The sequence below is a fragment of the Vulpes vulpes genome, chromosome 15 (assembly GCF_048418805.1).
Source record: "Vulpes vulpes isolate BD-2025 chromosome 15, VulVul3, whole genome shotgun sequence".
Taxonomy (NCBI): domain Eukaryota; kingdom Metazoa; phylum Chordata; class Mammalia; order Carnivora; family Canidae; genus Vulpes; species Vulpes vulpes.
In genome coordinates, this window is record NC_132794.1 from 78718856 (window position 1) to 78744041 (window position 25186).

Here is a 25186-nt window from a genome sequence, read left to right on the forward strand (position 1 = left end):
TAGTCCTACTTCATTCAAAGCACAAGACTCAGCCCTGAGCATCTCTCAAGGATGACCCACACCAGTTCTTTGGGTTGGTAAGACCTACAAAAGCAGCCCAGGAAAGGGACAGAAAGGTGAGGGGGTGAGCAACTCTTCTTCCCTCCAAGACTTCTGGGACCAGGTGAAAACCCCAGGGGTCTCACCACACAGTGGGCTCTGGTGCCCATGAGTTTCATCTGGACTTGTCAACAAAGAAGCCAGGACAACACAGCCCCACTGGTAGGACTCCAGAGGCACTCTCCGGATGCCAAGAGAGCTGTGGGTCTACCTCTTTTCCCGAGTCCAAGAGGAGACCCTGGGCTGCAGGCTTCCCTTTGCTTTTAGGAGAGTCTTCCACAGGGGCTGAGGCTGGGAGAAGCAGGGGAAAGGGGAGGGCGCCTCGGGCCTGGACGCTCGCTGAGGACCCTCATACGCTCTTCTCCCCCACACTCTGTTCCTTGGCAGAAGGATTCTTGTCCTGGCTTCCATCAGGGGGCGCCGGCTTGGCCGCGGGGTTGGGGCTGCTGCTGGCCGAGGGCAGGAGGTTGGCCGACTGCAGGACGGCCTCCGAATGCTCCCGAGCCTTCATGCGCAGGGCAGCCACGCTGGCTGTGCGGTTGCTCTGGCAGCCGTAGGTGGGAAGGAACGACAGCCCCATGGGGTCCGGGACACAGCAAGAGCACAGAGGGCCCCCTGAAAAGAGGAAAAGCAACAGGCTGCCATCACTGCCCACATTCTGTCTACCGGGACACGAGGTAAGGGTAAGGGGCTAACTGATTCTGTTTGGTTCAGGACCCATATAGGAGAGGTGACAGGACAGAGGCTCAGGACCCCAAAGATGCACAGCACAAGAGATCCAGCTGTTAGCCCAAGGAATTCTCAGAGCACAGGGGAGACCTCACCCATTCTGCTTCCCTCACCCACCAGCTGGGTGGCCTGATACTTACTGATACTGATACTTACCTCACAGGATGGTTATGAGGATCCAGTAAAGAAATCCCACACTCACCGGACTACATGCCAAAGCCCCCGTGACAACTCACAGGGATGCTGCAGGGACATTTTCAACCTTTGAAGACGAAGGGAACCCAGCCATTTTTCAGGTAGCTACTAAGTCGTCGGGACATTAATACTTATTGAGTGGCTTGAAGCTAACCATTTAATGAACAAAACTTTTGGGTATTTCTTATGGCCCAAGAGAGTCATGAAGAATTAACTGAGACCCTCAGGGCATGGTGAAATGAGGTTTAAGAACCTCTGAAGCAATCAGTTGGGAAAGCACTTTGCATAGATCCCATGTATGGAGTGGGGCTTGGGAGCAAGTGCCTGGCCCCAAGCATGCTGGCCAGCAGTACATAAACCAACCCAGGAATGTTGTGAGCCACCCCTCTGCAGGCTCAATTTGAGGAAAGTCCCTCTTCATGGGTCATCCTCAACTGTGCATTTATTCAACGACTATCCCATGAGCACCCAGCCCTGTTCTACACCCTAGTGACAATCAGCAGGAATAAGGCAGCAAGACCCAACCTCACAGGAGTACAGTTCTAGGGGAAAGGTATACCGGAGCCCTTGAGTTGCTGCCACAAAGGTAGACAGTAATACGTGCTCCAGAAAACACGAATGGAACACAATGCTCAGCAGAGACCTGAGCACAACTCGTCAGAGTGGCAGCCACATGAACGTCTAAGAAAGAGCATGCAGCCAAGGAGGAGAGCAATGCAAAGGCATGGACATAGGAAGAGAAGTCGCCTGTTCAGGGAGCAGCAGGGTGTTCAGACTGATGGAAGCCAAAGATTACAGGGGAGAGATGGAGCAGATGGATCAAGGCCATCAAGTCCAGGCTGCCCAGCAGCCTGAGCAGGATTCAATACAAGGAAGCCTCAGTAGGTTGGAGTAGAGTGTGTCACAAGCTTACCTACATCAGGGACAGGTGGGAAGGCCAGTGGGGTAGAGCAGTCCTAGGGAGAGTGGCCTGGCACAACATGGCTAGAGAGCAGGAGGTGAGGGGTGGCCAGATTCCAGTTTATGGGGAAGGGTATAGCTTGCACAGACCACTCATGGACCACAAGGAAGGTGATGGAAAGGAAGGATTCACACATGATGCCTAGGCTTGGGCCTGAGCACCCACATGAATGGAGGTGCCATTCCTAAGATGGGAGCAAACAAAGAATGGTGTGTGTGTGTGTGTGTGTGTGTGTGTGTGTGTATGCATGTGGAGGAGGATGGGGAGAGTCTGACCATGGAATCTTGTGGTCCTGTTGCCCATCTGAGCTCTGAGGGGAGAAGTAAACAGTGCTCAGCAGTGCTGGTACCACCCCTGTCCTTGAGGTACACCCATGGGCTCCAGCTACCTATCACAGGAAGGTCTGGGGGCAGGAGTCACAGATTTCGCACCCAGACCAGGTGGATAAACTCAGCTGTCGGCATGACATGCTTTGAGAGACTTTCTGAGCTCCCAAGACAGAACAAGCAATGGACCTGCATTTGTGATCCCTGCAGGAGATGCACATCCCAGCAGCCTCCACACCCCTCCCCACCCAGTCATCCTGGGCCAACTCCAGAGCCAGAGCCCACCAGGGGAGCAGGAGATGGAACACCTTGGCCCTGCCAAGGACAGTTGGGACTTAGTGCCTTTCCCTAAGGCCTGAGACCTGGGTCAGCAACGGCCCCTGGACCCACGTGGATGAGCCGATCTTTCTCCCCTTCTGACAGGAAGGGGACCACTAGGCCAGTCCTTCACCTCTTTCTGAAAGTGCTCATCAGCTTTGGAGGAAGCAGCACTGGAGACTGGGTGTACCAAGGGACCAAAATCCCTATTTGTCAAGTGAATTCAAATTCCTTTTAAGCCGCTAAGCTCTTGCATGATCAGGCTCACACTGCACTGTCCTTCCCATGTGCTGGCCAGGATGCTTCCACAGGCTCACAGAGCATCACAGCAGAGCCTACATGGAGCTGTATTGCTCAGAGGTCCCTTTCTGCAGATGAGGAGATTGGGAGTGAATAGCAAGTGGCCAAGCTGGACCTCACCAGGCAGGGGGTCTGCTCCTCGAGCATTGTGTCCCTCTGAAAAGAAGGCACAATCTTCCCCAGCTTGGACCCTTCCCCAGGCTCGGTCTGTGGGTGAAGAGCCCCACCCTCTGCCTTGGAATGTTCTCCTCACACCTCTCTCTCTCTTTAGGGTTCCTTTAGATCATCACCTCCTCGGGGGTCCTGCAAGACTTCCCCATCCAAAGTTGGTTCCTTGGTTACATTCCACTCTGCTCAAATCTCCAGAGCAACGGCCACAATGCTAGGGGATTGCTGACAGGTTGTTGACTTGTTTGTGGTCTGTCTCCCTCCACCTGACCCCACCCCCCCAAGAGACTGAAGACTCCCAAGAGGTCAAGTATCTTCCTATCTTATTCACCACTCTGTCCCCAATACCTGGCACAGTGCCTGAAATAGGCTGGGCCCTTGGGAAGTATATACGGAGGAAGGCAGGCAGGCGAGGAGAGCCACTGGCCCCAGCGCCCACTTATAAGATGAGCCCTCACGAGACAGCCCCAGCAGCATCCACTGGGATATTCCCACCTCCCTTCCTGGGGACACGGGTCTCCATGCCAGGGCAGGGCACCTTCCTCTCTCCTCAAGCACATCTGGATGTCTCTCTTCCTTTCCAAGCCTGCTCAGAGACAAAAGGAAGCTCACCTTTACCAGCACCCACAGTGGCCCCTTGTCACCATCCTGGCCACCCCGAGGGGTGTGTATTACTCATCCCCACTCTCCAGGTAAGGAAACTGAGCTCCAGGAGTAACTGGCCCAAGTCTGCCGGTTTACTGTTTAGGTGGGACCAGAACTTTCTGATGGTGTTTCAGTGCTCCGGCGCTGTAATAGGGGTTAAAACAACTGTGGCCTCCCACCTCAATTCTGACTGAGGGTCAATATGCAGGGACAAATCACAAATGCCAACTTTACACAGGGAATTCTGAGAGCCCATGTCACAGCCCCACACCCCTGGTGGGCTGCTAACCTCATGCCATTTCTAGAAGCAGGGAACATGCAGAAAGTTACGCTGGGTCAGATCCCGAGTCCACTTCTCCCCCTGGCCCTCATTCAACACAGCCACATACAGACACCAGTCACAGCTCGGTAGGGAGCTGCAGGCTCTGCTGGGACAGTGCCAGTGCCATGGACATGCTGGGACAGTGCCAGTGCCAGTGCCATCCAAGGACTGGGACCCCCTCCAGCATGCTCCCAAAGGGAGCATATGTTTGAGGAGACCACATATGAAGAACGGTGAAGGCCCTAAGCAGTAGGAATACTGGACATTTTCATCTATTTAGAATTTTTCTCACTTTTCTACAACTAGTGTGATTTAAAAATCAAAAACACAGGGACACCTGGGTGGCTCAATGGTCGAGTGTCTGCCTTTGGCTCAGGGAGTGGTCCTGGGATTGAGTCTCACACTGGGCTCCCTGCAGGGATCCTGCTTCTCCCTCTGCCTGTGTCTCTGCCTCTCTCTCTCTCTCTCTCTCTCTCTCTGTGTTTCTCATGAATAAATAAATAAAATCTTTAAAAAATCAGAAACACAATTTTAATTTTAAAATGAATGTTAAAAAGAGGCACATTTGAGGAGGGACTGGGAGAGGCTGGGCAGCCTGAGCGGGGCAGGTACTAAAAGTCTGAGGGGAGCTTGCCTGGACCTTTGGCCTGTCAGGGACCTGGGAGGGACCACAGTTCTCAGGATCTGCCCTAGGCAGCCTGCCCCTGTCAGACCAGCCCAAGAAAGGCAGGCTCAACTTGGTCAGGCTGATTCATGCCTCCAGTGGTGAGGCTTTGTTCCAATGTAAGCGTCAAGCAGGGAACTAAAAGGTCTGTGACTCAGTGATGAATAGGCCACCTGCAGGATGGAGAAGTGCCGCTTGGACAAAACAGAGCCTCTTTCCCTAGGATCCACAGCCTACACCTGCACAGTCACATCCACAGCAGGTGGGCTCCCAAGAAAGCCACCAATAACTACACTCCTGGCCCTCAAAACCCAGATTCGAGAGTAAAAGAAACACATTAACTCCCAGAACCAAGGCTGCAGGAGGGAGCAAAGTCTGTGCACATGATCTAGTTCACCCCCGACATTGGAGGGATGGGGAAACTGATGACCAGGAACACGACGACTCTGGGACACTCTGGTTAGTTAGCACTGTCAGGACTATGCACACAAAAGAAAACTGTTGAGTCTTTAAAAGGAAGGAAACTCTGGCACATCTACGATATGGATGAACCTCCAGGATGTTATGCTAAGTGAACAAGCCAGTCACAAGAAGACAAATATTGCATGGTTCCATTTACGTGAGATGCCTAGATGGGCATATTCATAGAGACATAGAACAGTGGTTGTCAGGGGCTGGGGCAGGGGAAAGTAGGACATTCTTGCTCAGTGGGCAGAGTTTCAATTTTGGAAGATGAAAAAAATTCTGGAGCTGGAAGGTGGTGATGGTTGCCCCACAAGAGGAACCTATTGAATCCTTTTGAACTATATACTTAGAAGGAGTTAAGATGATCAATTTTACCTTCTACATATTTTATCACAATTAAAAATAAAATAAAGTAAGATAAATTCCTATAAATAAAACTGTAAGAGTTCAGGTCAAGGTCATCAGGATCATGAGGACTGCCCATGGCTGTCGAGACTCCTGTATGGCTCTTCCAATGGGTGAGAACCTCCAAAGTCCCTCAAGATAAGCACCCCCCACTCAGCTACATACCACCTCAGATCCATGGGCTAAAGCATTCAACCCACCCTGCCAGTTGTGTCTTTGGCTAAGGAAGCAATGCATGGTTTGTACACCTCCCTTGAGCCAGGCCTCTGCCCCAGGCTCTGCACCATGCCTGTTGGGTGGGCATTTCCACTGTAGGGCAGCAGGTGACCTGAGAGATGGGCCCAGGTCAACAAGATTCTTTGGTGCACAGCCCCTGAGAGATGTCTCCCTCTTTTCCTCATCTACACCTCAAGTCTGAACAGTAGCTAAAGCATCCTTCAAAGGGGGTCGATGCTTATAGGTGGACTCATACCCATCCAAACAGCCACATCGAGGAATGCTGACAGAGGAACCACTGGGAGTCACTCTTTGCCCTGCCCTTACTTGGATGAGAACATGGAAGATGTGCCAATCCAGAATGTACATATGGGCAAGCCAGAGAGCAATCTGTACAACAGACAAGATCAAAAGCAAACAAGGAGACAAATCTAACATGCTAATATTTATCAGGGAAAGGTATAGAGTCTCTGATGTGTGCCCAAGGATCCAACCCTACACAGGGGGATGTGGCTCAGGGGAGCATGTGGTCAATATGACCTCACAGTAAGCTCACTGCAACGTCATAGGCTGTGGGCTGCCTTAGCAGAGGAACCTGCGGGGAAAAGGAGGATAAATTCTTTCTGCCTCTGTCATGGTCGGACCATCAGACTTGAGGGGGGGGAGAGGGGAGGAGAGAAGGAAGGGAGGAGGGTGAAGTGAAAAATGAAACTATTTAGCTAGGCTGACCCCAGGGCACAGTGGGCACAAGATAACTATCTCTATCTCTCTCCTGCCAGGAATGAAACAGAAGCAATGGGTAAAAGTATGAAAAAAAAAAAAGGAGTTTTTCTTTCTTTACCATCACATGCTGTGCATTTGCAGAGGGCTTCCTAGGTTCCTGGTCATCATACCCAGAAGCCCCCTTGATGGAACATTAGAGAACCATGCACATGGGCTACTGAGTGAGAAAAGGCTTTATTTAACTCCCTTCCAGCATAAAAGAAGTGGTTTTAGAATGGGATGTGAATTATAAAGTTGGTTCTTCCAACCTTAACGCATTTTCAAAATTTCAGTTGATGGTGTTAGAACTTACTACCAGCATTGCTCGTAACTCCTATAACCCTTTTTTAACAAAGAAAAATATTATTTCCACAAATAAGAGTCTCATAAAACTAACTCCGATTTCTTCATGATTCCAGAGTACCGATAGCATGGCCAGATTTCCCCATATGCCTCCTTGCCCGAACAGCTTCAGCAACCCAGACCCTGACTGAAAACCAGAAGTGACACCACAGAGCTCCACCTGTGTAGTGCTCCGGATGGCAGATGGACCAGTAGTTACCAGCTAAAACCCCAGATCCCAAAGCATATGTGCTTTGCTCTGAAAAGCCAGACTCAAGGATCTCACCAAAGTACTTAGAGATTCTTTCAAGTGCACTTCTAACATAAATCATTCAGTTTCAAAGACTACCACCCACTAGAGAGAAATGTGCCTGCTAATGGCAGACTCATTGATGGCTAATATTGAGAAAAGACACAAAAATTTACGACAGCCAAAGACTCCGAATGCACAGTAACCTGGAGCCATTTGGTACGGGGTAAGCAAGGAAAGCAGCACACCCCAGGATGGCCTGACACCCACCCCTGGCCCACAGCAGGGACTGTCTCAGAGAGATGATGTCTGAAAGTTGTTTGATAACTGCCCCAGCAGTGCTCGCTTCGGCAGCACATATGCTGGGATAACTGCCCCAGCCTGTGACTGTTAGTGATGGGGAGACACTGAGCCAGCCCGAGCACCCGCCTTTATTACATCAGGAAGGTAACAAAGACCCTCGAGAAAAAAGTCTACCCCCAAATCGAGTCACCCGTCATCAAGATTCCATAAAGTGAGAACAACAACAGGGGGTCTCTGAGGCCTGAAAAGCGGATGCAGCTTGCCTCTGAGGTGGAGGAAAGAGGGTTTTGACGTGTGACCCCCAGCCCCACCGCTCACCGGGCATAGGGGGTCTCTCTCCATCTTTCCACACCTCGGGCTCCTTGTCTGTGAGGGGCAGTGAGACAAGCACCTCTGTGAGACAATCCATGGCACACCTAGCACTAAGGCCTCAAACAGTTACTATTTCCATAACCCCATAGAAATTAAAGGGTGATTCTAAGGCACAACTCACAACTTGTTCCAATTACCAACTTGTTCCAATTCATGTCAGCCACCAGCTGAAGAGCTGGCCCTGTGAGCAGCCCCTGTCCTCCAGGACACCCAGGACGAGCCGGGAGCTCTGCCACAGCCCACAGCCCACAGCCCGGGAGCAGGAGCAGCCGCCAGTTCGGTGCCTGTCCCCCAGTGCCCGACTGCCACCCTGCTGCCACCCTGGCCCGCTTCCTCAGCTGAGCCTTTCCTATCAGACCACAAACTAAAATAGCTAATTCTGCCAACAGAATTTTGGGGAGTAAGACAAACAAACTTTAAAAGTGTCCTCTTTTGGGGCATGCCTGGGTGGCTCAGTCAGTTAAGCATCTGCCTTCGCCTCAGGTCATAATCCTGGGGTCCTGGGATCGAGCCCCGCATCAAGCTCCCTGCCCAGCACAGAGCCTGCTTCTCCCTCTGCCTCGGCCTGCCTCTCTGCCTACTTGTGTTCTCTCTCTGTCAAATAAATAAAATCTTTAAAAAATAATAAAAATAAATGTCATCTTTTTAATTACTAGATTTCCAGAGTTGGGGCTCTAGGGGTTTTTTTTTCCTATTTTTTTTAATCTAGCAAAAACCTATAAATCATGAACGGGCTAAAAATTAAATTAACTACAGAGTAAGTCAATCCAGTGTAGCAAATGGTAACAATGTGACCAACCTCATGGCCCAATAACAGGGAACTGACTGAATAAGTTATAGTCACCCACGGAGAACACACTAAAGCTATGACAGAATTATATTATAGAAGGATACTTAGTGTTGTGAAAAAACTATAATGACATATAATAATGAAATATTCAGTTTTGAAAGTAGGTTGAGAGGGACACCTGGGTGACTCAGCGATTGAGCATCTCCCTTTGGCTCAGGGCGTGATCCCAGGGTCCTGGGATCGAGTCCCACATCAGGCTCCTCGCAGGGATCCTGCTTCTCCCTCTGCCTGTGTCTATACCTCTTTCTATGTCTCTCATGAATAAATAAATAAAATCTTAAAAAAAAAAAAGTAGGGGGGATCCCCAGGTGGCTCAGAGGTTTAGCACCACCTTCAGCCCAGGGCGTGACCCTGGAGTCCCGGGATCGAGTCCCACTTCAGGCTACCTGCATGGAGCCTGCTTCTCCCTCCGCCTGTGTCTCTGCCTCTCTCTCTTCTCTCTCTCTCTCTCTCTCTCTGTGTCTCTCATGAATAAATAAATAAAATTAATTTTTTAAAAAGTAGGTTGAGAAATAAGTGAGTCAATATGATCCCATTTTGGTACATGTAGGTATGTGCTGTACATACAGATCCATTATGCATACTACATATGTATATACACATAGTACATATATGCACACATATATGTACAACCATGTGCCATATCCACGTGGCATCAGTTATAATACATATAAAAATTTATTGGTAGAAAATATCGATAAATTTAAACTTTTTGGTTTAAAATTTTTAATTTCTAACTAAGTTATAAAATACATAAATTCATTAGAGATATACATTTACAGATGGGAAGAAAACAAATGTACTAATACCAAATATTCATAGTGGTTGATTCTGGGTACTAAGGTTATGAGTGACTTTTACAATTTTCTTTGTGTTTTATTGTATATTCCACCCTTTCTATATTGACCAGGTGTTACTGTCATGAAAATGGTGTTCTTTTGGTGACTTGTGATTTCCAGTCTTCTTCCATTCAGATGATGAGAACAGATACTCTCCTTTAGAACAGAGCCCCACTGATACAGCCCAGGAAGAAGGGCCATGTCCTCAGCATTCAGCTAACACTCCAAAACTGTGAGTGGCCTCAGCCTACACTAACCAATGAACATGAGGTGGACAAAATACCATGGAAAACCCACCAGGAGCCCTCGGCCCATCTCCTGTTCTGTGGGGTTCAAGGTCAGCAAGTCCCTTTGCATGAGGTATGACCAACCCACCAGCAGTCAAACCCCCTAAAACAACACAACCTCTTCCCTGCAGCCCTACCAACGTGTGCCATCACCAATGTCTGTGCAAGAGCCAACTGGCCCCTAAATGAAGCCTGAAAGTGGTTTTGTTTGGAGAACATACTACCTCCTGGACACTAAATTAAAACACACAATTAGATTTCCATTAAGTTACAGCAAATTCTGCTGAATTGATCTAATCGGCCTACATTCCTATATGACATCATGCTTTAAAGGCTTGGCCTGAACATAAATACTTAATGTAATAAATACAGTCTGAAATATTTGATCTCCTTGGCAGTTTAATTGATCTACTACAGAGACTGACAGGAAAAATTAAGTTAGCTCTATCCCATCTCTGCCAATAGCACATTTTCATCATAAAGGCACGTGAACTATAATTTTGGTGACAAGCAAAGCTCATGCACACTGATTTCTTGTTGAAAGTTCAGGTTAAAGGTAACAGATTTGAACAAGGAAATGAATAAGTGGATTTATGAGATCTTTAACACACATAGTTCCTGTTTTTTTAATAGATAGATTGTATCTATTTTGTGATTCCTAAGACCATCCCCTTGTTATTCATAGGATTGTCTGAGTGGGGTGTTGGTAAGTGCCCACCATATGTAAGCACAGATTCTTAGATGCTGTGGCTTCGGGTACTCACCAATAATCAAGTGCATCAAGTCAAATTCCTACCCAAATGCCTTCTACCTCAGAACCCCTGATGTGCTTTCCTTTGTCTCCATCTTATGGTTTATGTTGCCTTTTACCATGAATTGTGCTTATTTTTGTACCCAGTGCACCTTCCAAAGGTGCCATTAGCGCCTTCACCCCCTCACCCCTATACTTCTGCTGCCAGTACTGAAATGTCCCATTTGAAAGTAAACATTGAATATTTGTGAATATATGAGGAAGGCAGAAAGGGAGGGAGAGTCTCTCCTTCCTGACTGAGCTGGCATTCTCTCTAGGTCCTCAGAGTCACCCTCTCCCAGGTTCTAAGCTTCCTCAGTACCTCATGGAGAGAAATAGGGCACATGGCAAAGTTGCTCCATCTGATTAATGTCAAAATCCCCAGGTTAATTTGGCAGGTTATTCTGCTAGACTTGATGCTAGATCCCACCCCTGTCTGAACTCCACCTACCACTTGTATACCTACTATCAAATGACAGCTGCTCATTTGTTCAGCAAATGCTCCTTGATGGGAGGCAGCCCAGCCAAACATTCCTTGTGCCATGACAGTCTCAGAGCCAGCACCAGGGTCTCCTTTCTGCTTGGATGTCTTCGAAAGGGCAAACAAATAATGACAACACCCAGATCCAAGGACCCTGGCACAACCAGGGGAGCAGCAGGGACATGCGTTCTGGGCAGCCCGGTGCCAGTTAGCACTGCCCACCCTCCTTCGAGTGGCAGCCAAAACTCTGGACAGGCAGGCTGCTTCTCCCGCTGCCTCTGGGCACAAGCCAGAAACCTTCTGCTCAGCTCCCTGCACTCCAGGGCCCCATTGATTAGCAGGAAGGGCAAACCCATCAGCACCCATAGGAAATGGCTTCTGGAAAGTGAGTTGCAGTTTTTAAAGCCAGAGAATGACAGCAGGTGCCTGTAAAGGAAACAGAATCAATACAGGGTGTGGGCGGCTGGACGATGGGACACCTGGGTCCCTGACTTGTCCTGCTTCTGACAGATGTACTACATGACCTTGGGCAGTCCCAGCCCCTCTCTGGGCCTCAGTTTCCCCACTATATCTTGGAATGTTAACCCACTCATTAAGAAGATTCCTTACAAATCTTAAGTGTTGGGATTCTCTCTCCTGTCTTCCTGACATCAAGTAGTCATGGAGAAGGCTAGGGCTGACCCAGTCACTTTCCCCATAAGCAGTGACTACCTTCTGCCCCATCGGGTTCCCTGCTCCCCAAATACCTACACCTTTACAAACAAGCCAAAGGCCCCTGAAGGGCTGCTGCTTTTCTGGATCTACCCACACCTCAGACCTCATAAAATGTGCCTTGCAGGCTGAGAGGCTCTCCCATTGAGGAGCAAATATCTGCAGGAAGTAAGACTTTCTGCCCCAGAGGTCCAAAATCAAGCCCTAATTAGATACCAAGTGACCTCCCAACCTCATCAACAGAACTCTAACAATTATTGCCAGCACATACTGGACGTTTGGATGTGCCAGGCACAGATACATATTGTACTGACCACAAGCAATATTGGGTATGGCCATCATGATCCTCATGTCACAGGTGAAGAGAAGACTGGTGTCTTCCCTAAGTTGACCCTATGACAAGAGGGAAATGGTTCTGGGCCATGGGAAGTCCGAATCCAGAACTTGGGCTCACCTTGAGGTCATGCCATCCTCTCCTGGGAATGTGGCCCCATCCAACCTCATGCTTTTCTCTTTCCTCAACATACTAGGTCTGCCTGCCTCAATGCCTTTTTGCTCATGCTGTTCTCTTACCTGGAGTCCTCTTACCCACTGGGTAACTCCTATGCTCCCTTCAAGCCCAAATGAAACATCTCCTCTGGAAAGGCTTCCTTAGTCCTATGGGGAGAAATGTCCTCCCTCCTCAGGACTTCCCCAACACTTTGCCTGCCCTTGTTGGCCTCCATAGGAACACATGACTATGTCACACGAGGTAGAATTCTTTGTTGACTATCTCTCCAAGCCCACCCATGATGTGTGAATCCCTTAAGGTTGGGATGTGTCTGATTCATCACCAGAGAGGTTCAGGCCTGACAAAGTGGGGTACTCAATGGTACTGAATTAAGCACAAGAGGGTCCTATTGTTTGTGGGGTGCAACAGGTGGCCAGCACTGCAGGGTAGGACCAGTAAACTGGAGTCTCCCAAGTGAGACCAGTCTCTCACACTCAGAGCAGCATGACCTTCTTTCCTTGTTTACCCAAACCTCACTACCATTTCCTCTACATCAGACTCTGTATTTGGGGCCGAGGTTGAGTGGCCTGGAAGGCCCTAGAGGTGAGTCAGATATGCCAGCACCCTTAAAGGGCTTGTAGTCACCACTAGGAAACAAGGTAGGTTCAAAAACAAACACCTCAACTCAAATTATGATGTCAGAGTATCCTCGGCATCTGTGCCACTCAGCCTCTGAAGAGGGCCTTCAATGAATTGAGCTTCTAGCATTCACACCTGTGTGCAGTCCCCTCCACTCAAGTCTCGATTGGCTCTAGGACCAGCTTAAATCAATAAAATGCATCCAGAAGTTAACACTGTGCCTGTTGTGGATTAAGCATTAAGAAAGCCTGGCATATTCTGCTTTTCCACTCCTGGGAATCAACCACTATTCAATCCCAACCCAAGCTCACCATGGGGAGAGAGAAAAGGGAGCTCCTGGGCTCCTAGCATCCCTGCCAAGACTCCAGACAAGGAGGTGCCACCATGTTGTACATACCAGCCCCAGCGGCCATCTGACTATAACCTCATAAGAGAGCCCAGGCAAAAGCAGCAACAGAGCTGCCTGGCTGAGCCCAGCCAGTCATGGGAACCAGGATAGATAATAAAATAGCTGGGCAGTACTACTGCTGCTTTTATTATACTCAGTTTGGCAGTAAAGTAAAACAATACTAACACCTGGAATGGAAATTCTAAGGAAATCACAAGCCAATTTCCTCATGATCATAGATGCAGAAACCCCTGAACAAAGAACTAGCAAACTGAATCCGCTCTATATAAGAAGGATGACATGTCACATCTAATTTGGGTTTATTCCAGGAATGCACAGTTGGATTAACATTAAAAAATCAATCAATGTAACTTACGGTATTAATACATTGAGGAAGACAAATCATGTGATCACCTCAACAGCAGCAGAAAAAGTATTCAATGAAATTCAGCATTCATTCATATTCATGATTTTTTTAAATAATAATTAAAATAAAACTCATAGAAAACCAAGATGCAAATATCTTTTTTGATAAAGAATGTCTAAAACAAAACAAAACAAAAAGATGACAAACATGACTGTGAAACCCTGAGATCAAGAATAGGCCAGAGTTGGCCACCATAAACACATATCATATGATTCCATTTGTATAATAAGTCCACTGTAGCAAGAGCAAAAGTGTTCACAACCTATAGAGACAGCAAGATTCATAGTGCCCTGAGGCTGGGGCCCTGGGAGCAGCAAGAAGTGATGGCTAATGGGTCCAGGGTGATGAAGACATTCTGATGTGGATCATAGTGATGGTTGCACAACTCACCGAAGATACTAAAAATCATTGAGCCGTACACCTCAGTGGATGAATGGTATGGTGTGTGAATTATATCAGTAAAGGTGCTATAAAAGAACTAGAATAAGGCAAGGATGCCCCTTGTCACCATGTCTATACAGTACTGTGCTCGGGGTTCTGGCTGGCACCAACAAGAAAAAGAGATGAAAAGCAAAAGGATTCAAAAGGAAGAGACCAGCTGTCTTTATCTGCAGATGGCCTAATCATACACATATCGTAAAGAATCTACCACTGAACCTAATTACATGAATAAATCTCCCAAACACAATGCTCGGCCAAAGAAGCAGACACAAAGAATCTCTACTGTATGATTTCATTTCTATATAAAGTTCAAAAAAGTCCAGTCTAAAGAACAGTGTTTCAGAATGTCTGCTTAGGTCGTTGGCAAAGCTATGTCACAAAAGTCAGCAGTGCTCTTGTTTAAGGAAGAGAGAGGGGCCAAGGACTGGGGAGCTCCTGGGATGCAGGCAAAGTCCTCGAGGGTGGTTAAATAGCTGCTTAAAATGGGTCACTAAACTCCAGATGCATGTTTTATGAATTTTTCTAATAAATATATATTTCAGAATTAAACAATTTTTAATGTTTTTAACGTGATTTTTTTTAAGCCACAACACAAAGGAAAAGGTGATTTTAAAAGATTTATGTATTTATTCTGAGAGACACAGAGAGAGAGAGAGACAGAGAGAAACACAGACAGAGGGAGAAGCAGGCCCCCTGCAAGGAGCCCGATGTGGGACTCGTCCCAGATCCCAGGATCACACCCTGAGCCGAAGGCAGACACTCAACCACTGTACCACCCAGGCATCTCAGAAAAGGTGATTAAAGAGGAATGGAGGGGAATTACTGGAAAAAGAAGAGGCTGCCTCCAGCTCAGAGTTTAGCCTTGGTGGGCAGATGTTTATTGGACAATAAAGGCATTGCAGTCCCAGATCTGGACACTTTATCTTGGCCTGAGCCCAAGGCCAAGGCCAGTGTGAAGCAGGGAGGGTACATTCTTGACTACCTAAGGGGCTTTTGTTCTCTGGAAGGATGTGACCAGACCCTGTCCCAGCACTGGACACCCTGCCTCTTGCCTCCCCCTGCTCTGTCCTCACACAGATGGCACAGGACCAGGACTGCTACTCCAATTGGTAGCAGCTGTTGAGCACCTACTGCATGCCAACGCTGAGCAAGTGCCTGGCACATAACACTTCCTCAGGCCTCACAGATCTGTGGAGGGGGTCAGAGCAGGCTGTCTGCCTCCAGCCCCTCCAACCTGGGATCCCATGTCAGCTCCCCAGGAAGCAATGGGAGGGGAGGGAAGGTCAGAAGAGGTCAGACCTCTTTCCCTTGCTTTGCTACTGTTCCCCTACCTCAGGCATGACTCCAGGGACTGAGCCGCCCCCATTCCCGCCTTGCCCGAAAGGCTGCCCGCCCCTCCTCCCTGGCCCCTCCAGTCTGGGAATGCTGGCCCGGATGCTTCCTCTAGTGCAGGAGACTGACTGTGATCCCCCAGCGTGAACATGGCCTCAATTAAGAAAGCTCTCCCAGGGCAGCTGTAATTAGTTTCCACCTCACACCCAGATCTCCGAATCACAGGTTAGAGGCAACCAGGCTAAGTGCACCAGAGAGAGGGGGGCCTCCGCTGACTGTGGCTCTCCTGCCCCCATTGCGCTCGTCCTGTGGCCAGCACTTCCCCGGAACAAACCCAAGCGCCTCCCTCAGCCATTAATAACATCCTCTGCATTAATGAATTGTGAACACAAGGCTGGCCATTAAGACAGTGCAGGAAAATTCTTCGTGTTGCAAAGGCTTTTTCTCTGGACACCCATTACTGTGATGCACACCCTCCCTGCATGGCGTAGGATTCTGCTGCCTTTTTATTTGAGAGTGTCCATAGAATACTCAATAAGGAAACACACTATAACTGCATGCCCAGCCAAGATGGGTCCTCTCCAGCCATCCCAAGGTACAAAACATCACTGCCCATGAAGTCCCAAGGAAGGAAGAGGGGCCCTGCCCAGGAAACCCTACCAGGGCAAAGGAACAGTGCCGCATTTGGAACAATAAAGGGCACAAGGAAAAGATAAGTCACAGCTGCAATAAAGTTGAGAAAAATGGGAGACATCTGGAGAGACAGACATTTCACTGGCTCCTTTAAAGGTGAGTGGGACCCAGGGACTTGGAAAAGAGAACGGAGGGATCTGGTGAATAACGACGGTATTTACAGAGCACCTCTCAGGGACCACACACTGTTCCAAGAGCCTCCGATGTTCTAGCTCATGTGCTCCCCATTCAGTTCTATGACTTCAGTCCTAGGATCTAGATCCCCATCCTACAGATGAGGAGCAGAAGTAGAGACTGCCAGTACTGTTCTCCAGGTTTACATAGCTAGAGAACAAACAGAAGGATGAGGACTCACACCAGGCAGGCCACTTGCTTGAGGCCATTGTCCTGGTCGGCTGCTTGATAATTAAAGGATAATTAAAGGAGGAAACCCCCACAAGTGCCTGATTTTCAATTACATAGCTCTATCCCCAGGGGGCAGTTTCCCCGGCCTGAGGCAGCCAGCTGCCCCACTCCCTGATGGGCACAGCCTGGAGGCTAGTCGGCCACACTTCCACATATGGGCACTCTGCTTGACCCACCACCCCAGAGGGGTCATGACCTCCTGCCCTTCAAGGGTGCCAGCCTAACTCCCACTCTTCCCTGGCTCCCTACTGTCTGAGTAGCCCTGCTGATCTATCCAGACACAACCACACACACACACACACACACACACACACCCGTGCACATGCTACCTCAGCCACTCTCAACAAGGAGCCTGCTGGATGGGCATCCTCAGTACTCCAGCCCTGGAGCTGTGTCTTAGCAACCCTGACCAAACCCCGGGGCCAGGATGATGGTGCTGCGGCAGAGGGCCAAGCGCTAGAGAGTCTCTGCACTCGCTCCCTGGTCTGAAGCAGAATCATCGAGCCGAGCTTCACGGCCCAGGCAGTTCCGAGCTGTGTAGATTGTCCAAATACTGGACAAATATTGTCTGGTCTTGGTTTCTCCAACTCACTAGCTGCTTCCAAACCCCAGACCCCAGCTTTCCACATTTCCCCAAGGAATGAAAATTATTCCCTCTAATTTCCTAAGAAAACCATATTCTAGAGTTTGCTACTGACTTCTCAGTCTGTGTGCCAGAGCTCAGCCAACCTGCTCTCCTTCATATTTCCTGGGCCGCTTCCCCACCATAATCTTAAGATAAAAGAAGTGGAGTCTACATCTGCTGGAATGCTCTGGGCCACAGCCACAGAGCTTCTAGGGCTCCACCCATCCACCTCACTCACAGCTCTGTATTGTGGGAGCCCAGTGTTGTGGGGGCTCCCAGAGCCCATGCCCTCTACATCTCATGTCCCTGCTTGCCCTGTCCCTTCCCCCTGTGTAGCCTGCTCAAGGAGCTGACAGCCAGTATTCCAACAGCGCTCCTGGTTTCAGAACACATTCAAAGTCAAAAAATTTCCAGGCAAGTGAATAGCCATAACACTACATTCAAGGACATACAACCCTCAAGGAACTAAGCAAACTGTACCTCCACATCCCCGAAGCTCTCCCACAAACACCCCTGGAGGCTCTCTTAACATTTCCCAGGCAAGGACTTCACATCTGTCATAACAGTGCCTGAAACCAAAAGATCAGGACCCCCAACTCAGAGTCCTTCACCTTGCAACTATATATAATGCTCTCCGGGCAGTCAGCTCTGGGACTAGTAGGGGAGGTGCTCTGTGTGCCCCCTGGGGGAACTGATCCTGCCCTTCCTTCTCATGCTGGCCAGCTGTTGGCTGCAGCAAGGGCAGCATTGGCTTAGATCCTCAGGCCCTGGTCTGGAGCTGCATGGCTGGAGTCTCAGGGGAGGGGCACCCTGGTGCTGTCTAGGGTTGGGCCAGAACCTCGGTGGCCTACCAGAGATACTTACTGTCTTCAGCCCAGGGCCATATGTTCCCACTAGGACCCCAGGGCCTGGAGAAGGAGACAGGAGCACTGCTCGAGTCTGGGAGCCGACACTGAATTCGATTTCTTTCTTCTGGATTATTTGCAAGTTGCCACAGGCCTGGAGAAGTGAGTTGGGATCTCTGGGCTGGAAGGGGCCGTGGTGCTCAGCTCACAATGGTCCTGGTCTCAGACAGTCTTGGGTTTGTCTAGACCCCTCCCCAGGGCTCACACCCAGTGGATTCACTTGCTAGAGAAAAGGAGAGTAGGGGTCTAAGGTCCTACCAACACGTGACCATCTAGAGGAATGAATGAATATGTGGTGTCTAGAGGAAAGGGCACATCAGGATCCTGTGGAGGGCAGCCCAGACCCCAAATGGGAGATGTAGCTGAAGAAGCCATGTGTGAGCCAGTGACTTCCCCTCTCTGAGCCTCAGTTTCTCACTTGTGACAAGAGGCATGGGCTGAGAAGTCCATTCAGGTGCCTTCTAGCACCAACAGGCAAGAAGCTCCTCCCACTTAGGTGAGGCAGTCCCCAGGTTGGCCAGTACCCTCTGGGAAGCGTAGCTCAGGCCACTAGCTCTGCCAACATTGCTTGCCCAGTCCCCTGTGGGGGTGCACTAAGGTAAAAGAGGCTTGGTCAAAGCCCAGAAGTCCTAGCCCTGAGTCAGGCCATTGGAAATCGGGCAAGAAGTCAAAGCTGTCCTCTCTCCAAACCACTTAACAAACGTTCCACAAAGCAAGCAGAGGTCGAACCCCACAGTATCTAGAAGCCGACTTGTGGGTACATACTTGTTACCCAGGTCCTGAGGCCAAGGCCGGGTGCCCCAAGCACACCTCCAGGGAAGGCTGAGGCCACCTAGACTAGAGCCAGGAAGCTCTGACCAGCTGATTCAGAGACTTCTAGCTCAGAACACCTCACTCTCAGACATGCCACCACATGGGGATGGGCACTTTTAGAGAGCAAAGATCCCCAATCCAATACTAGCTGTTATCTTGGAGCAAAATGGCAGGCCATGGATGGCTCTGACCAATGATGTGCCTTGGAGATCACATGTAAAAGATAGGAATAGCTCAAATAAAAATTTGAAAGATTTCCAACTTCTCCAGGAATTTCAATAGTTCTGGCAATGTCATGTCCGCATATCCACTTGGCCACAATGAACTGGCCTGAGCAGCCACTGACCCCTGAGTGGGCAAACACTCCCCAATCCCACCCCCAGTCCCACCTATGCCCAGCCCACATTTGAAAATGCCCCTTAACATGCTCCTCAAATACCTGTCTCTGGCAGTGGAGAAATGTCTCTTCTCCCCATGCCTTTCTCAAAACTATGAAAATGTTGGGACACCTGGGTGGCTCAGGGGTTGAGCGTCTACCTTTGGCTCAGGTCATGATCCTGCATCAGGCTCCCTGCGGGAAGCCTGCTTCTCCCTCTGCCTGTGTCTCTGCCTCTCTCTGTGTGTCTCTCATGAATAAAATAAAATCTTTAAAAAAAAAAACTATGAAAATGACATAAAGACACAAGGGCTATATACCTCAAGGAAAGTGGGCAAGAGTTCATTGGTGTCTGGTGAAGACAATGCTTACACATACTTACCTCGCTCACTGACTGCCTGTCACCAGAGCATGTCACCTGCCCCAGCACACGGCCACAGTCAGGAGGGACTTCCCATGGGGATGCACAGGCTGCCCAAATACATGCCACCATGACACACAAAGATGTTCCTTGGTGTGGTGAACACACTGTGACTTCTGTCACCTGTGCCAGCACTTGCACATCCCAAGCTCCACCCCCAGTAACCCCCTTAACAAGGGCAGCATCAGAGGAAAGTTCTGTTTCTTTTTTTTTTTTTTTTAAGATTTTATTTATTTATTCATGACAGACACAGAGAGAGAGGTAGAGACGTAGGCAGAGGGAGAAGCAGGCTCCATGCATGGAGCCCAATGTGATCCCAGGACCCCAGGATCACACCCTCAGCTGAAGGCAGGCACTCAACTGCTAAGCCACCCAGGAGCCCTGGAAAGTCTGTTTCTAATGAGGCAGACACAAAATGGGCCCCAAGGTCAGAGCCCAGCCTGAAAAGTTTAGGGAAGGGCTGGAGAGGGGTACATACCAGTAAAGGAAGAAGGAGGTGAGACATTTACCTTTACCAGTCCCTCCCACTAGCCCCTGCCTCTGCCTTGGGTCCTAACTCAGATGACAGAAGCCTTAGCTCCATCTCCCTCTCACCACTGCCCTGGGCCTCCCAGTGGCAGACACTGTCCTGCTCCCCCTGCTCAGCAGCCTGGCCCTCTCTCCCTTCCCTGAGCCACCACAGGCCTCTGCCAGGGCCCCACCTTGGCTGGCCAGGGAGCCCAGCCATGGTTGCCATAGTTGAGACACAGCAATCACCTATAACACATGAGGCTGGAGTGAGGCAAGCAAAGAACATTCATAAAAGAGATGGTTACTCTCGAGAGCTGAGCCGGCCCCCACCAAAGCAGAGAGGATTTGGCACACAGACATGGGACTACTCCTCTGCCCAGACCAGCTCCTTAAATGATACCCAAGTTCCACTGGTAATCTCCTTCCAGAAGCCCCTTCCAATTGGGACTGCACCTCTGTATTGCCCTATCAGCCTACTGTATCCTGTTCCAAGGCCCCTCTGTGGGGAGCTCTCCATGGCCTCTGGAGCCCCCAGGGCCCTGGAGTGGAAGGAAGCATTAGGAAGGGCACGGGGCCTAGAGCTGGACAGAGGGGAGCCTCATCCACGCATGCCAGCTATCTAAGTGAGGGGATTTGCCCAGTAACCTGGACTACTCAGAAGTGGCTCTGGGCCTCCAGCCCCACCCCCTACAATAGAAAATCCAAACCCAGGAGCATGGCTTTCAGGGCCTTCAAGCTTTGGCCCTGCCAGGCACCTCCACATTATCTCTGCGCACTCTCCCATGGGCACCCACCATACCAACCATTCTCAAAACACATCTGGTTCTCCTCCCTTCTCCTGGCACTCTGCACATGCTGTTCCCTATGCCTAAAATGCCTTTCTCTCCCTTCTGGAGACTACCCAGGGAAGTTCTGTCACGTCTTCATTCAGCCTCCAGAAACCACATTTGCATTGCAGATTGCCACTCTGTGTGTGTGTGTTTGTGTGTGTGTGTGTCTGACTTACCAGCTGGAGAGGGTCCCCTCAAGGGCAGGAGACCCCAGATCCTAATGCAGAACAAACAGGGCAGTCTCTAGGAGGGGACTCTCCCATTGTCTATCATCAGGAGAAAGTCTACAGCCTACACCCGTACCTCCCCCTCCCTGACCTCTTGTGACAGAGAAGCCCCAAGAATAGCACTAACCGTCACTGCCCCAGACCCACCGTGACACCCAGCCCCACTCTGGGCCGGCACAGCTGCCTGGCCTCATCACAGAAGGAGGAGTATGTCTGAGGCCAGGAATTGAGAGACAGTGGATGGGCATGTTCATCCAGTGGGGATGCCCCAGAAGTCCCCAGGGAGTTCCTCTCTCTGGGCCTGACAAAACATCAGACAACAAGAGCTGTTAATAAGAAGAGAGCCAATCCTGGAAAATCACCAGTCCTAATGGTTCAGACCTCTGACATCAGCAGTCCCCAGGGAGGCGGGTGGGCACGCTGCACACACAGAGAGGCACCTGGGACAATCGCCATCAAGGCTCAGCCAGGAGCTTCAGGTTAACACCCAAGACTGTCACCAATGAGAAAAAGCAAACTGTGAACCCAGAATGGTCCCCTGTGAAACAACTGCCTCTCAGACAATCCCCCATCTGATGCAGTAACGCCTATCATCTCAGGCCATGTAGAAATCAAACAAGATAGCATGTGGGGGAACAGATGCTGTTCATGACCCTGGCTGTGACGGACAGAAGGAGAGACAGTGCTGCACCAGCCCAAGGTGTAAGGCTGATGGGTGGAACTGGGAAAACAGAGTGGCCAGCCAACCTCCACGACCCCGTGGAAATAATGCCAAGCCAGCATAACCCCAGCCCCACCCTGCCAGCCAAAGGACACAAATCTTACCTTTCAGGGAAGCAACATGTGACAGGGCCTGGGCATATGTGGCTGTATTCAGGAGGGTCCCCGGCAAGCAAGAAGGAAAGAAAGGTCCCGTCGGACCCACAGTTCTCCCCAGGCTGCTAGAGAAAACAAAATCACATTGAGTCCCAGCAACTGTGTGCCCACCATGCCTCCAGACCCCAGGATCCCACCACCTCACCTCTGCTGGGCTTCCAGGGCCTCCTTCTTGCTCCGGGCCTGGTCCCCTGGGGGCGGGGAATTGATGTTTCTCACGGGTGGTGGCGTCACCTCTGCCATGGGCTCCTTGGCTCCTGGCTCTTGGTCAGAAGCCCCTCTCTCTGTTTTCCTCCATTTGGCCCGTCGGTTCTGGAACCAAACCTAAGTCCCCAGGGGAGAAGCACATCCAATGAAGGCAGAAAATCAGCAGGAGGGAACCAGTACCCAAACCCAAATGCCTGGGTTCTGCACATTGTAGCAGTTGCTCCTCTCTCCAAAAGAGCTCCCAAAGCAGTGCCCTCTGATCTGCAGCTTCAGACCCAAAGATGGGTAGAAGGCATGACAGGAATTTTTAATGAAGGTTAAATCATAGAAAGTATCCAAATGCACTGCCCACAGTAAGGGCACAAGTGTTATATTGTGGAAATGCTCCATGTATTCAAGTGCCCTTATTTAATGTGAAATGTATCTCCTACGGTTGGGGGGAGGCAGGAGGAGGAATCATCATGAAAGCAGTCTGCAAAACACTGCCCTGGGGTTTCCTCACCAAAAATATTCATTCACTCTTCCAGCAGGTCCTCCTGAGCACTCAAATGTGTCTGGCCTAAGACCTGTGATTTAACCCCGAAATCATTTCTGACACATCATGAAGCTTGTGACTGGCAGCCCAGTGCACCCATGAGAAATAATGACTCTGGAATCAGCCCTGGTTTAGTGTGAATCTGGTTTAGAATCCACGCCAACCCTCTAAGGCAGGTAGACCTAGCCCCATTTTACAGATGAGAAAACTAAGCAGACAAGCTAATTAACCAGCCCAAGGTCAGGCAGGTGGTAGGTAAGTGACAGACCCACATTTGAAGACCAGTGGTTGGGCTAAGGACCAGATCCAAACTCCATGGAAGTAATAACGGTGGCCACCCCTGGACACTGTTAGCACAGAGATGCACGGAAAATGCTGAGCACTGTGCCCAACACACAGCAGTTACCCGGGAAACATCAAGTACCCTTATCTCTGCCATCATCAGGTTGGGAAGACACTTGTGATTCACCTGCTCTAAGTGCCTTCTTAGAGGCCGGTGTGGAATTCTCCAAGCCTTGGCAATCCCAACAATATCTGCATGCAGAAGGACCGCCTCACGGCAGCCGAGCAGGCGGGGCCCAAGATGTTCCCAGAGGTCAGTGCAATCCTGCAGCTCTTTATCCAGCAGAACCTCTTCCCTCATCTCCTGGGAGATAATTCCTGGCTTTCAAAAAAGGCTTGGCTAGACCTCCCTCCCACTCCCCCGGGCATCCTTTCCTCCTCCCATCTCACGCTGGCCCAGGAGAGAGCCTGGGTCCCAGGGCTGAGCCCTCTGCCAGCCCACCCCACTTCTGAATTTTCATTCTCCTTTAACTCAGTTTCTTTCTTTTTTTAATCGAGTTGGCTTTTAATTGCACATATCAGCAACCATTGAATAATGATTTTATCTATATTCTAAATTTAGGGCAGTTAAATGCAAAGCAAAATGCAGACACTTTCTTGTGTCTTAATTGAATGAAGGTCACAGCTATAACAACATTTAATTGAGCTATTTTTCATTATCATATTTTAATGACTTTGCACTGACAGTTCGCCTGCTTCTGAAGAAAGAGCATGATGGAGTCGTTTATTTCCCTATTTAGTTATTGTTTGACAACATCAGCTTCGATTAAGACCCTGCTTTATAGAACATTAATCATATTTGAATGAGCAAGAGATATAAATGTAAACACATCTCCCTTCCCGCCACCACCGAAGCCCAAGTCCCCACATGGAGGCTCACTAAACAAATGCTTCACAGCCATTGTCTGTTTGCATAATAGCTGACAACAGCCCGAACAACAGTTCTCAGCCTTAATTGTTACCACCCCTATCTCACCCTTGCACCTTTCAGGGAGAAGTTATGATCTTCCACTTCTGAATGCTCAATAATTGTGTCATTTATCTCAATTTGCAGTTCAGTCTTTAGGCAGCTATTGGCAAGCTGGCATTAAAAAAAGAAGGGATAGACAGCATCCTGGCCAAAGGAGATTTTCATTTCCAAATAATAATCAGTTTAATTTGCCTGCATATGACCAATGATTCATGTTCAGATTTAATAATCAGGATCACATAATCTGATTATAGGGGAAATAATTTGTTTACAACCCCCAATTTACTGCCCAGAATTCCATTATCTCTCTTCAGCCATTGGTTTTTAAGAGATACTAACATGACCCAGGGGAACCAAAAGCAAACTATTATATTTCCTACAATTAGATCTTTGCATAGTCTTAACCCCAAGCCCCTACATAAAAAAGAACAGAAACAGCATGGAGGAAACCCCATAAATAAAATGAATATATAATTGTGCTCAAAGAATAGCTCTCCCGGAGAGGCGGCTCTGCGAATCTGTTCCTCCCGCGCTCGGGCACATCTGCTGGGCTCCACGGGTTTGTGTACTTAAACGTAATCACTGTGTGGCTTCTAAAAAGAAATCCTGCTTAGAGACGGTCACCGAGGGCCAGCTTGGAGGCAGCCCCCTCGCTGCTGCCCTTTAAAGATTTTTAAATTGCACATGTTCTTTGGATCCACTTCACTGAAAGGGTCCGCGGACAGGGGAAAAGTTGGACATGATGCAATTTCTGGAAAGCAGATCCTACCCTGTTCCCATCTGAAAACACAGTTCTCTGCAATTGACCAGCCTTACCCCAGAGCAGTCAGGGCTGCTTTGAGAATAGCATCTCAGCTTTTTTTTTTTTTTTTCCAAAGCAAGGAAATGGATGTGCATTGATGTAATTTAGTACCTTAGAGACGCGGACAAATTA

The 25186-nt window shown here is 49.4% G+C and overlaps 1 protein-coding gene across 3 annotated transcripts in view; it reads right to left on the reverse strand.

Moving 5' to 3' along the window:
• Positions 1-25186, reverse strand: part of DRGX (dorsal root ganglia homeobox) — a 35633-nt gene that overhangs the window by 1593 nt on the left and 8854 nt on the right. For 2 of the 3 annotated variants that reach the window (XM_072739287.1, XM_025995530.2), the window contains exons 5-7: positions 22344-22522; positions 22148-22260; positions 1-714 (exon numbers count right to left, since the gene is read on the reverse strand). The exon at positions 1-714 is cut by the window's left edge and continues 1593 nt beyond it. In XM_072739287.1, coding sequence (XP_072595388.1) covers positions 449-714; positions 22148-22260; positions 22344-22522 — 558 coding nt within the window. In that variant the 3' untranslated portion in view covers positions 1-448. Of the gene's footprint in view, positions 715-22147; positions 22264-22343; positions 22523-25186 lie in introns of all 3 variants that reach the window. The other variant, XM_072739288.1, reaches the window with a different exon arrangement.